The 12,884-nt window shown below is 46.3% G+C and overlaps 3 protein-coding genes across 4 annotated transcripts; all 3 read left to right on the top strand.

Annotated features, from left to right (window-relative positions):
- The first annotated feature begins 67 nt into the window (after positions 1-67).
- Positions 68-4,875, top strand: LOC108161480 (coiled-coil domain-containing protein 170). 2 transcript variants are annotated; one of them, XM_017295750.2, is made up of 5 exons: positions 68-517; positions 1,847-1,972; positions 2,029-2,853; positions 2,930-3,820; positions 3,884-4,875. In XM_017295750.2, exons 1-5 carry the CDS (start codon positions 368-370, stop codon positions 4,451-4,453), a joined length of 2,562 nt encoding a protein of 853 aa, XP_017151239.1. In that variant the 5' UTR covers positions 68-367; the 3' UTR covers positions 4,454-4,875. The 2 variants fall into 2 exon arrangements, with proteins under 2 accessions (XP_017151239.1, XP_017151240.1); XM_017295751.2 differs by lacking the exon at positions 68-517 and adding an exon at positions 1,625-1,782 and having other exon boundaries at positions 3,884-4,560.
- Positions 4,876-7,729: 2,854 nt separating this feature from the next.
- Positions 7,730-9,184, top strand: LOC117189147 (actin-related protein 2-like). The gene is made up of 2 exons (XM_033394216.1): positions 7,730-7,833; positions 7,892-9,184. Exon 2 carries the CDS (start codon positions 7,909-7,911, stop codon positions 9,112-9,114), a length of 1,206 nt encoding a protein of 401 aa, XP_033250107.1. The 5' UTR covers positions 7,730-7,833; positions 7,892-7,908; the 3' UTR covers positions 9,115-9,184.
- A 1,749-nt stretch (positions 9,185-10,933) lies between these two features.
- Positions 10,934-12,388, top strand: LOC108164284 (actin-related protein 2-like). Its single transcript, XM_017299932.2, has 2 exons — positions 10,934-11,037; positions 11,096-12,388. The coding sequence occupies exon 2, from the start codon at positions 11,113-11,115 to the stop codon at positions 12,316-12,318; it is 1,206 nt and encodes a 401-aa protein (XP_017155421.2). The 5' UTR covers positions 10,934-11,037; positions 11,096-11,112; the 3' UTR covers positions 12,319-12,388.
- Positions 12,389-12,884: the final 496 nt, after the last annotated feature.

The raw sequence follows: 12,884 nt of genomic DNA, 5'->3' as shown, positions 1-12,884 counted from the left end.
TTGTGGGGGGACCATACCAAACTTACTTCAAACATTTACCATCATATTCCGCCGAGGAGACAAATGAAATTACAGGCAAAACGATTTGCGTGTTTCGGCATTGAAATTGCAGTTCTACAGAATCGAATTATGTGCAATTTAGTCACCCTAGTAACCCCCGCTCTAACCCCCACATTGGGGTCTCGATGTATAGTTATTTTATGCACCTGGCAACCGTGAAACCGTGAAAGTTGCCGCATAACTTTGCTGTTGTACGAGTAGTTGTTGCCAGGTTGAGCATACTGTTTACGCTTAGAAAATAGAGAATAGAAATTTTTAGCCGCCCAACACAACGCAGCCAGCAGTCGGATTAAGTTTTCCCTACATAATGCCAACAAATCCGCGCCCCACTACAAATGGCAATACCACCGAGGATTGGCAAGTGTTTGAGCTCCTATGTGGAAACGGAAACGGATCTGTCCCAGGGCAGATGTCTACGATGTCGCCACCTGCACACAGAACATTACCTTCTTACCAGGTGAGCTTTTTTTTTGTTCCAGCCTGTCGCTAAAATTAGTCCCTGGAAAATCGTGTGCCAAATTGCCGTATAACTGCAGAGATTTATGTGCTTTACTTTAATGCGAATTCGCAATTGAATGACAATTTTACCCGCAACTGTTGTTTTCTGTGTGAAATTTATGCGGTTGTTAGGCGAAATCGTTGTGTTCTTTTGGGGTAACTAATGATAACATTTGGGGGGGTGGGATTTGCATAAAAGCAGGTTGATCTGACGGGTTACAGTGGTTGAGGACTCATTGGGGTACATAATGAGAAAGATATCACGAGAATTCCTCTTGAGAATATATAAAAAATACGCTTTAAAGCATGTTTTGTTGGAGAATTGAGATGAATAAACCCATTCGATCGATATTCAATATTCAAACGTATAATAGACGATCCTCATTATATTCTACGTTGTCCTGGCCATTATACAAATTTCTGGAATATATTAAACACTTTGAATTCTCTGAAGAATAACCAACCCTCTACCACAGATATCCCCTCACAATCAAGAAACTTTATATGAAAGTTTCCTCTGTAATTCCCTTGCCTGCACAATAGCCAATCTTATCGGACATTAAACACATTTTCAGTTCCCATTTGTCTCCACCCCGCCCTCGGAAAGTGCAGACAATTGGCCAAAAGTTGCACACCTCATTTTCCGTTTCCGGCCAAAAGCGAAAATTTCAACACTGTGCAATCCCAAAGCCTTCCGCGGCTCCATGGCGTGTGCGTGAGTCCGTTCTGTGCATTGCATTTGACTCCACCACTTGGCGCCATGAATACCATGTGAATGACCCAAATAACAGCAAACAAACTGCAAAGTTTTTCTCCAATGTGTAAACGTGGCTACCAGGAGTGGAGCCCTGCTACTGCTCCCGCTTCTGCCATTGAGCTCGTTTTCACTTACGACCCGTGCCCATGCCATGCCCATACCACATCCACTTCCATCCCCGACTATGGAGCATAAATTTAAGTATTGTGTGATGTTATGTTGAGGTAAATTCCTCGGTGCCTGCCCATCAGTTGTTAGGCAGAAGGTTGTTAGGCTCCCACTAAAACCCAAAGGCTTTCCCAGCACAAAGTTTAGTTGGTCCGCGGCTCTGGGAACGAATGGTTCGCACTGGATTGAAAGAGGAATATATAGCAGAACAGATAGATTGAAGAATGCCCAGTGACAATCATTTGCATCACCATCATTTGGGATTGAGTGGGGGCTTGTCGCCGCATCATCATCATTTGGTAGGCTTTCATGGTTGGAAGGATAGCACAAAAGGGAACCTTATCGATTGATATCTTTCCCCAGTTGGATACATCATGCGGCAGTGCGGGAATTACAGTCACAGAGCACCATCATGGCTTGGATATGACCACCACCCTGCGGAGCGAGCTGGCAGCCCTTTCTTACAAGAAAGAGCGGCTTGCAGGAGAGGTAAAGAACACAAAGGATCGGTAGAACTGACAAATTAAAGTATATTCTCAATACAGCTTGCTGAAACCCGCAGTGCCTTGTGTTCCAAGGAGGTGGATATCGAGAACCTTCGCTCACAGGCTGCTCGACAGACAGCCCTCATTGGATCCCTCCAGAGTCGCCTGCAGAATGCCGAATCCAGAGAGCAGGCGGTCCAGGCGCGTTGCGATTCCACCATAAACACAGTGCAAAGGGAGAAACGCAGCTCGGATGAGCGCAACAAGGAGCTGATCTGCAAGATCCAGCACCTGGAGACGCATGTGGCCAACGAGGAGTCGCAGAAGGAGCAGGCCAAGGCCCAGCTCCACGATCTGCTGCGTCGCCTGAGCATCAGCCTGGGGATGGATGTGTGCGAGAGCAATCAGAATGCCCATGCCACACCCGAGTGTGTCGTCTCCCGGGCCGAGGAGGTGATGATCGAGCTGCAGCGGGCCAAGGCGAAGATCAGCTCCACCTGTGACACGCTCAGCTCCTGCGAGAATGAGCTGCTGAATCTTAAATCCCTGGCCAACATCGAGAAGCAGCGACTGTCCGCCCAGCTGGATGGGGCTGGGAATCACAATCACGAGCTGGAGGGCCGCTGCCGGCAGTACGAAAGGGATCTGCAGATCCAGAGGGATCGCTTAACGGAGTCGGAGATCAATGGGGAGAAGCTCAAGGAGGAGCTGCGTGGCTTCGAGTCGCGCTGCCATCGTTTGCAGAACAATCTGGACAGGATTCAGGGAGATCGCCTGCAGTTCTTGCGGGGCTTGAGCAATCTGCTGAATGTCCCCGAACCCTGCGAGACTTTGATCAAGGAGAAGCTGAGGGAGACTCTAAGCGAGAACCAGGCCATGCATGCGGTGCGTTTGGATACTCTAATCCCTGACAAATCCCTGACAAATCCCTGACCAACCCTGACCAATCTTTCTCCAACAGCAAATGCATTCGCTTAGGGATCAGCTGACCAGCGAACACGAGAAGCTCAAGGAGACCCAGCAGTCCACAGAGTGTCGCCTCCGTTCGGGCGAGGCCCAGAAATGTGAGCTGTCCGAGCGGCTCGAAAAGTGCCATGCAGAGATTCATACACTCCGGAAGGACCACATGGGCCTGTCGGAGTTCCTGCAGCGCCTGGCCAGCGCCATGAACTGGAGCGAGTGCTCGGCACCTCCTGCCTTGGGGGCAGACACCAATCTGATGGCCGACAATCTCCTGGAGAGAGCTGAGCGTCTGACAGCGCATTGTGAGCACGAGGTATCCCACCATCATGGACATCATCATGGACATTCGCCCGATAAGGGCTGCTGCGGCGGAGACCCACATCATGGGCATGGCCATGGAAAGCTGAGGCGGGAGCGATCCTGCCATGATATTCCTCTCAAGGAGAGCAGCAGTGTCTACAATCTGCAGCGTCGTGTGCGCGTTCTTCGGGAGCAGGTGCAGCGCCGGGATCTCCATCTGGAGTTGCTGCGCCGCAAGCTGGCCATCATCGAGGATGGGGCCAGGGGCAAGTGCATGCTGCAGGGCGAGCGCGATGATGCCGTGTGCCGGGCCAAGAAGGCGGCCAAGCAAGTGGACAAATTGAGTGCCCAATTGGGTGATGCCCGATCCCAGATAGCCGAGGTCAAGGCCCAGCTGGCGGAGGCAGTGGAGTACAAGATCACATCGCTGGAGCGGGCGCGAAAGATCGATGAGCTGTCCACACAGCTCTGCGATTTGGAGGACGAGAAGACGAGGCTGCTCTCCCAGCTGAATGCCATGAAGGAGCGGATGAAGGCCGCCTGCGAGTCCAACCAGAATCGCAGATGTCGCGATGAGGCTCTGATCAATGTGAGTGGAAAGAGATCAACTCTATTCCAAGAGCCCTATATCCTTTTACTCTTTCCTTTCCAGTCCATGCGTGACGATGTCAATCGCTTGAGCTCTCAGCTCTCCGATGCCAATCAGCGGCTCTCGCATCTGCAATCGTTCCGCACATCCGTGGCTCGCACTCTCCACCTCAGGGATCTGCCCGAGACAGATCTGCTGCATCGTCTGCAGGCCCTGTGCTCCGCCCATCAGGAGTTCACGCTGCTCTCGAAGCGCTATGAGACTGCTTCCCCGGTGGGCGAACATCCTTGTCCACGCTACGATGATCCTGTGCCGCCCTCCAACCACTGTCGACCGCCTCGGGACCTCAGCTCTCCGACGCCCTACCACCACAAGACCACACTCCATCCACATCCCCATGCCAGCGGGGAGCATCATCATAGTTCGAGTAGTCATGTCCACAATCATCATGGATCCCATGGATCTCATGGTCATCGAAGACAGCGCAGCAAGAGCCGCGACAAACGTCTCCACGATGAGTGCTTCGACACGGATGTGCATCGGAGGCATCATGGCTGCAAGGATGAGCTGCTGGCCACGGGATCCGGCGGTAGCTGTGATGATGATTTCGACTTTAAGAGCAAATACTGCTAGGAATCCAACCATTCAATCCACTCAACGGATTATACATACGAATCATTCAATGCATTTAATGAGCCCTTGGAGAGGGGACTATCTTTTCTTTAATAAATGGAAGATTTTCTTGAAGCGGTGAGGATTTGAGGTGTAATTTGGAAAGAGGAAGTACTTTGGATATACACATCCTCTGTAAAATTCTCATCGTAGGAATTTTACTGAAATCTTTATTGAAAGCTCTTCGAAGAATTTAGTAACATTGGAAGCTGCTTAAGAAGATTTTTCTTCAGGATGTTTATGTGCATACAAGCAAACATTGCACAATCCATTCTATTGGTATTTTCATACTACAATCATAGTCGACTTTTCTTCTAGAGTTTCGGAGCTTCGAACAAATATAATTGAAATTATATTCAAGAAAGATATCTCCTACCTCAGTTTTGATGTGCACCCCCAATATAAGGAATCAACGAAGGAATTACAATCCATCCGCCCGAAAGTGAAAGAAAAATCAGTACATCTCAACAAATTACTTCAAAATTCTGTTCGTAATATTCCTTGGTGTGTTACTAAGTGTAATGGCTTTATATGTTTTATACTTTTATGGATGGAAGTCATATGGAAAATGATGACAAGGATCCACAGCATTCTTGGAAGGTCTCTTAAAGTAATTATACATCAAACGTTTCTTAAAAAAGTTTTAATATGGCGATCTAACAGCCATTTGATGATATATTTTGTTCTGCTGAAATTTTAAATCTTCAACGTTTATTTTTTTATTAGCGGCTCAGTGGAGCTACGGGAAGTCTGGGAAGCTACCGCAAGCTAGCAAAAGCTGGCAGCTATGACACAAAAGTTACCAAAAATGCCCGCAAACTGATACAGGGCGCTACCAACGAAACGGAAATTTGAAATTGGCGCCACTGGTGAATGCAGGTTTTGTGAAATCTCCAGAGAAAATTGGTTTTTGTGCCTGACCACATAATAATTTGAAGAGATCTATAAAGATAGAAGCCCCCTTGGGCATTCCTGTTCTCTTCAAAGTCCCAAGAAATTTATGGAAGACACTTCTGATAGCAAGTATGTAAATGGATTGGATGCAACTTTGTTGCAACCAAATCGCACCGAGATCGAGTCGCTCAACTGCTAAAGTCCATCCTCCATGAGGCTAAGCCTTGGTTGATTGACTCCTCTTGTTATTAAACCGCCCAACCCCCGTGCCTCTGGACAGACCGCCTTCCCCCCCTCAATTTTCTCATGGAAATTATGCAAATAGGAAAAGTGTCAAACACATTGTGGTGCTGGGTGATGCCCCATCATGGAGGCCCGTCAAATAAATCAAATTTGACTACATCCAACCCGGTTTTTCCACCCCATTCCAAGTTCAGTGGCGCCTTGTAGGAGGAGGAAGGGTGGCGGGTGATGGCCAGAAATGGGCGATTAATCAAAAGTTCAGTAAACGCTTTTCAGTATATCCGACTGAAACCGAAGAGTCACTGCCAATCAAGATACATATTTTTGCATGTGGAATTACACAACACGTGAGTTGTAAGTACTTCCATCATTTACCATATGAAGATTGCCGCACAGACGTTCCACAGACGACGACGAAGACGACAGCGATTGTCAGAGCAATGAACTTGGACTCCTCCAGAGATCGGCCGGCACGCTTGACTGGGGACAGACACAGAGACCTCTGCGTTGTGAGCAGGAGCAGTCAGAACAATCCAAAGAAAGGCAACAGAGAAGGCAACGTCTCCAGCAAACATGTTTGGTCTGGTGGGGTGGCAGTGGCAGCCCCACAACTGATTGCCACATGTGTGTTGTTGCCCCTGGTTCTGCCACATGTGCTGGTTGATCTTGCTGGTGGAAGCAGCGGGGAGCATATTCGTTTCGCAATTGAGTTCCTTCTGCCTCCAACAGGTTTACGTATGCCTCTTTGATCTGCACCTTCGCCTGGTACCTCCTTTTCTTCTGAGTCGTCTCTCTCTCTTTCTCTGGCGACTTTTGATCTTTCGCACAAGTCGGAGGAGGAATTGGAGAAGGCATCCAAAGAGGTGGAGCTGCAGACGGAGGAGTAGCTGGCCCCACAGTGGAGGAGATGCGCCCATTAGAGCTGCGGAGTCACTCAGGTGTGGCATAAGCTCCAGGAGAAGCCAGACTGGAGCAGCAGAGAGGATGAAATAGACGAGTAGGCAGAAACTGCCGGAGTCGGAGCCTAGCCCATAATTAATATTGTTGTAAATTTGATTTAACACTTCATGGCCGAAACCAGTTGGCCATAAGTCAAAGAACTTCATTCTGGTCGCTCTAAAGAATGTCTTATCGAAGAGGAATCTATTTTCTGCCCCTCAAAACATAGAACCATGCATCACAGTCATTAATTAATTCACACACGTTTAATTTGCATTTTTTTGTGTTTTAAATAATGTAAAAAAAGAACAAATTAAACATTGTTTGCGTGGTAATTCATTTAAGAGTTTAAATATACCCCAATCCACACACATTCCACATCTGGTTATGCATTAAAATAATAATATTTTCAGTTAACCCAATGGAATATGGAATAAATTATTTCCCTTACCACAGCCAGAAACGTTAATTATGGAATAGATACATTTTATTTTATTGCAATTTCGTTTTTGCTGGCAAGAGCACGAATACATTTTCTACCATGTATGCCCTGCATTTCCAACTCATCCCATCTTCTGCCTCATTCGATTTTAGAGTCTAATCAAAACAGTTCGGCAATCAAAGTGAGCACCAAAAGCAAATTCACTAAAATTAACAACCAGATTGATTAAAAATGTGGATTAACATTTTGGTCAATTCAAATGAAATTGGCATTTGTATGGCCATCACTGCTATTGCTATTGCCACGGAGAGTGTCTCTCATTCGTGGATGTCACAGAGATCAAATTGGAGTCCTAAATGATTGAAAGGATAGGTTTTACGGGGCTTCTTGGTGCTTCGTTTTGGCTGTGCTTTAAAGAACAGAAAGACAACCAGATTAATGTTACCTTAGCAAAATGTTGCGTCCTTTTTGAACGCAGAGTTGTCTATTCGAAATATTCGAACCAGTTCTCAAGACGCAACAACGTGCGTGTGCCAATGCCGCTATAATATGGTCTGAATTGAGAATGAGTATATTTAAGTTTAAAGCAGTATTTTATTAAGCTCGATGATTGTCACAGGCATCGATATTTCTCACGATGTATCGATGAACGTTGTCTCATCTCTTAATAAGTGCTTCCCCCATACCTAGTTTCCGTGGTTCTTCCTTTCCTCAAAACTTTTCTACGAATCATCATCTATCCTTCAAATCGCAGTAGTCGTAGAACAATACATCGTAGGACAGCTACGCATCGAATTTACTTTTCCAAGAAAAGGTTGCACTTGTAAGTTGTCGAATTTATTGTAAACCACAATACAAGCCAATAAAATTTGGAATTCCAGTTAAGTTACTTCGCAAAATGGATACCAAGGGTCGGCACATAATTGTCTGTGATAATGGCACAGGATCTGTAAAGTGCGGACTTGCCGGCAGCAATTTTCCCGCGCACATCTTTCCCTCGATAGTGGGGCGTCCTATTCTCCGGGCGATGAATACTTGCGATGTGAATGGCGTGCAGGTGGATGATGTGATGGTCGGCGATGAGGCACTCAAGCTGCGGTCATTGCTAGCGGTTTCCCATCCCATGGAGAATGGTATAATCCTTAACTGGGAGGACATGTGCCATGTGTGGGACTATACATTCGGCCCAAAGAAGATGGACATCGAACCGGCAAACTCGAAGATACTGCTGGCCGAGCCGCCTATGATCCCCCCGAGGTATCGGGAGAAGATGATGGAGGTGATGTTTGAGCAGTACGGCTTCGATGCCACGTTTTTGGCCTCACAGGCGGTGCTCACGCTGTACGGCCAGGGTCTGACTACGGGCGTGGTGATCGATGCCGGGGATGGTGTGACGAACATTTGTGCTGTCTACGAGGAGGCTACCCTGCCACAGTTGACGAAGCGATTGAATGTTTGCGGCCGTGATATCACGCGGCATCTTGTCAAGCTGCTTATGCAACGCGGCTACGCGTTGAATAATTCGGCGGACTTTGAAACGGTGCGACTGATAAAGGAAAAACTCTGCTACGTTGGCTACGACATCGAGCAGGAGAAACGGCTGGCCGAGGAGACCACAGCACTGGTGGAGTCCTATACGTTGCCCGATGGTCGAGTGATCAAGATCGGCGGCGAGCGTTTCGAGGCGCCCGAGGCTTTCTTCCAACCGCATTTGATCGATGTCGAGGCCGCCGGCCTTGCTGAAATGGCCTTCAATGTGATTCAAGCTGCGGACATCGACATACGTCCGAAGCTGTTCCAGTATATCGTGTTGTCTGGGGGATCCACCATGTTTCCGGGATTTCCCAGTCGACTGGAGAACGACTTGAAGAAATTGTTCTTAGAGCGAGTGCTCCAATGCGATGCGGTAAATATGCCGAAAATTAAGATACGAATTTGGGATCCACCCACACGCAAGAATAATGTCTTCACTGGTGGCTCTGTTCTGGCCAATGTCACTAAGGATCGGGATGACTTTTGGATGTCCAAGGAGGAGTACGAGGAGCAGGGTCTTAAAGTGCTGGACAAGCTAAAGCAGAAATCCAAAAAGGAGGAGAAATGTTAAACAGATGAGGGGTAGCCATAATAAATGTTCATTGCTTCATTTCAATTCAATAAACAGAATGTGAATGATAGCTAAAGTACGTACTGATGTAAAGGTGAAGCAAAGTAGATATGTACATCATTTATTTGAGTCTGAGACAAGGCGTAAGGAAAAGTTTCTGCCAGCCAGAGGTAGATTTTGATCTAGAATATATAATCTTTATGGGTCAAAATCACAGCACCCTCTGCCACAGAGCGCCTACAATGTCTCAACCAAAGGCATAGTTCTTTTTCTAGCAAAAACTAGGACACAAAATATGGAAATGCCATAGAAATGGTAATGTGGACAAGAAAAATCTCAACTTGACATCACGCGTGTGCAAAGGCCAAAACAAATATATGCCCAAGCGGCAGGAGAGTGAAAGGAGGTAAGAGCACAGAGGAAGGAAGGAAAGGAAAGGTACTAAGGCGGAAGGAAGGAAGGTCACAAGTGCCTTTGGCTGGTGTTGTGTCCAAATTGTTTACAAATACAGAACACGCGTTGAAAAGCAGCCATAAAGAATGGATGTATGCGAACAGAGTCCTCGGGCAGCGCCTTACCTTCGGCCATGTGCATTTTCTTTGGAGCTTAATGGTTTTTTTTCTTCAGCACAAAAGATTTCAGTAGAAACATCATCAGGTGTGGCATAAGCTCCAGGAGAAGCCAGACTGGAGCAGCAGAGAGGATGAAATAGACGAGTAGGCAGAAACTGCCGGAGTCGGAGCCTAGCCCATAATTAATATTGTTGTAAATTTGATTTAACACTTCATGGCCGAAACCAGTTGGCCATAAGTCAAAGAACTTCATTCTGGTCGCTCTAAAGAATGTCTTATCGAAGAGGAATCTATTTTCTGCCCCTCAAAACATAGAACCATGCATCACAGTCATTAATTAATTCACACACGTTTAATTTGCATTTTTTTGTGTTTTAAATAATGTAAAAAAAGAACAAATTAAACATTGTTTGCGTGGTAATTCATTTAAGAGTTTAAATATACCCCAATCCACACACATTCCACATCTGGTTATGCATTAAAATAATAATATTTTCAGTTAACCCAATGGAATATGGAATAAATTATTTCCCTTACCACAGCCAGAAACGTTAATTATGGAATAGATACATTTTATTTTATTGCAATTTCGTTTTTGCTGGCAAGAGCACGAATACATTTTCTACCATGTATGCCCTGCATTTCCAACTCATCCCATCTTCTGCCTCATTCGATTTTAGAGTCTAATCAAAACAGTTCGGCAATCAAAGTGAGCACCAAAAGCAAATTCACTAAAATTAACAACCAGATTGATTAAAAATGTGGATTAACATTTTGGTCAATTCAAATGAAATTGGCATTTGTATGGCCATCACTGCTATTGCTATTGCCACGGAGAGTGTCTCTCATTCGTGGATGTCACAGAGATCAAATTGGAGTCCTAAATGATTGAAAGGATAGGTTTTACGGGGCTTCTTGGTGCTTCGTTTTGGCTGTGCTTTAAAGAACAGAAAGACAACCAGATTAATGTTACCTTAGCAAAATGTTGCGTCCTTTTTGAACGCAGAGTTGTCTATTCGAAATATTCGAACCAGTTCTCAAGACGCAACAACGTGCGTGTGCCAATGCCGCTATAATATGGTCTGAATTGAGAATGAGTATATTTAAGTTTAAAGCAGTATTTTATTAAGCTCGATGATTGTCACAGGCATCGATATTTCTCACGATGTATCGATGAACGTTGTCTCATCTCTTAATAAGTGCTTCCCCCATACCTAGTTTCCGTGGTTCTTCCTTTCCTCAAAACTTTTCTACGAATCATCATCTATCCTTCAAATCGCAGTAGTCGTAGAACAATACATCGTAGGACAGCTACGCATCGAATTTACTTTTCCAAGAAAAGGTTGCACTTGTAAGTTGTCGAATTTATTGTAAACCACAATACAAGCCAATAAAATTTGGAATTCCAGTTAAGTTACTTCGCAAAATGGATACCAAGGGTCGGCACATAATTGTCTGTGATAATGGCACAGAATCTGTAAAGTGCGGACTTGCCGGCAGCAATTTGCCCGCGCACATCTTTCCCTCGATAGTGGGGCGTCCTATTCTCCGGGCGATGAATACTTGCGATGTGAATGGCGTGCAGGTGGATGATGTGATGGTCGGCGATGAGGCACTCAAGCTGCGGTCATTGCTAGCGGTTTCCCATCCCATGGAGAATGGTATAATCCTTAACTGGGAGGACATGTGCCATGTGTGGGACTATACATTCGGCCCAAAGAAGATGGACATCGAACCGGCAAACTCGAAGATACTGCTGGCCGAGCCGCCTATGATCCCCCCGAGGTATCGGGAGAAGATGATGGAGGTGATGTTTGAGCAGTACGGCTTCGATGCCACGTTTTTGGCCTCACAGGCGGTGCTCACGCTGTACGGCCAGGGTCTGACTACGGGCGTGGTGATCGATGCCGGGGATGGTGTGACGAACATTTGTGCTGTCTACGAGGAGGCTACCCTGCCACAGTTGACGAAGCGATTGAATGTTTGCGGCCGTGATATCACGCGGCATCTTGTCAAGTTGCTTGTGCAACGCGGCTACGCGTTGAATAATTCGGCGGACTTTGAAACGGTGCGACTGATAAAGGAAAAACTCTGCTACGTTGGCTACGACATCGAGCAGGAGAAACGGCTGGCCGAGGAGACCACAGCACTGGTGGAGTCCTATACGTTGCCCGATGGTCGAGTGATCAAGATCGGCGGCGAGCGTTTCGAGGCGCCCGAGGCTTTCTTCCAACCGCATTTGATCGATGTCGAGGCCGCCGGCCTTGCTGAAATGGCCTTCAATGTGATTCAAGCTGCGGACATCGACATACGTCCGAAGCTGTTCCAGTATATCGTGTTGTCTGGGGGATCCACCATGTTTCCGGGATTTCCCAGTCGACTGGAGAACGACTTGAAGAAATTGTTCTTAGAGCGAGTGCTCCAATGCGATGCGGTAAATATGCCGAAAATGAAGATACGAATTTGGGATCCACCCACACGCAAGAATAATGTCTTCACTGGTGGCTCTGTTCTGGCCAATGTCACTAAGGATCGGGATGACTTTTGGATGTCCAAGGAGGAGTACGAGGAGCAGGGTCTTAAAGTGCTGGACAAGCTAAAGCAGAAATCCAAAAAGGAGGAGAAATGTTAAACAGATGAGGGGTAGCCATAATAAATGTTCATTGCTTCATTTCAATTCAATAAACAGAATGTGAATGATAGCTAAAGTACGTACTGATGTAAAGGTGAAGCAAAGTAGATATGTACATCATTTATTTGAGTCTGAGACAAGGCGTAAGGAAAAGTTTCTGCCAGCCAGAGGTAGATTTTGATCTAGAATATATAATCTTTATGGGTCAAAATCACAGCACCCTCTGCCACAGAGCGCCTACAATGTCTCAACCAAAGGCATAGTTCTTTTTCTAGCAAAAACTAGGACACAAAATATGGAAATGCCATAGAAATGGTAATGTGGACAAGAAAAATCTCAACTTGACATCACGCGTGTGCAAAGGCCAAAACAAATATATGCCCAAGCGGCAGGAGAGTGAAAGGAGGTAAGAGCACAGAGGAAGGAAGGAAAGGAAAGGTACTAAGGCGGAAGGAAGGAAGGTCACAAGTGCCTTTGGCTGGTGTTGTGTCCAAATTGTTTACAAATACAGAACACGCGTTGAAAAGCAGCCATAAAGAATGGATGTATGCGAACAGAGTCCTCGG

This window comes from Drosophila miranda, chromosome 4 (genome assembly GCF_003369915.1).
Source record: "Drosophila miranda strain MSH22 chromosome 4, D.miranda_PacBio2.1, whole genome shotgun sequence".
Lineage (NCBI taxonomy): Eukaryota > Metazoa > Arthropoda > Insecta > Diptera > Drosophilidae > Drosophila > Drosophila miranda.
The sequence above is the reverse complement of the archived record's forward strand: the minus strand, read 5'-3'. Positions and strand labels throughout refer to the sequence as shown.

Coding starts and splice junctions, on each gene's coding strand:
- LOC108161480 (XM_017295750.2), top strand. CDS start 368: ATGCCAACAAATCCGCGCCCCACTACAAATGGCAATACCACCGAGGAT. Junction 518..1,846: donor GAACATTACCTTCTTACCAG/GTGAGCTTTTTT, acceptor ATCTTTCCCCAG/TTGGATACATCATGCGGCAG. Junction 1,973..2,028: donor AAGAGCGGCTTGCAGGAGAG/GTAAAGAACACA, acceptor TTCTCAATACAG/CTTGCTGAAACCCGCAGTGC.
- LOC117189147 (XM_033394216.1), top strand. CDS start 7,909: ATGGATACCAAGGGTCGGCACATAATTGTCTGTGATAATGGCACAGGA.
- LOC108164284 (XM_017299932.2), top strand. CDS start 11,113: ATGGATACCAAGGGTCGGCACATAATTGTCTGTGATAATGGCACAGAA.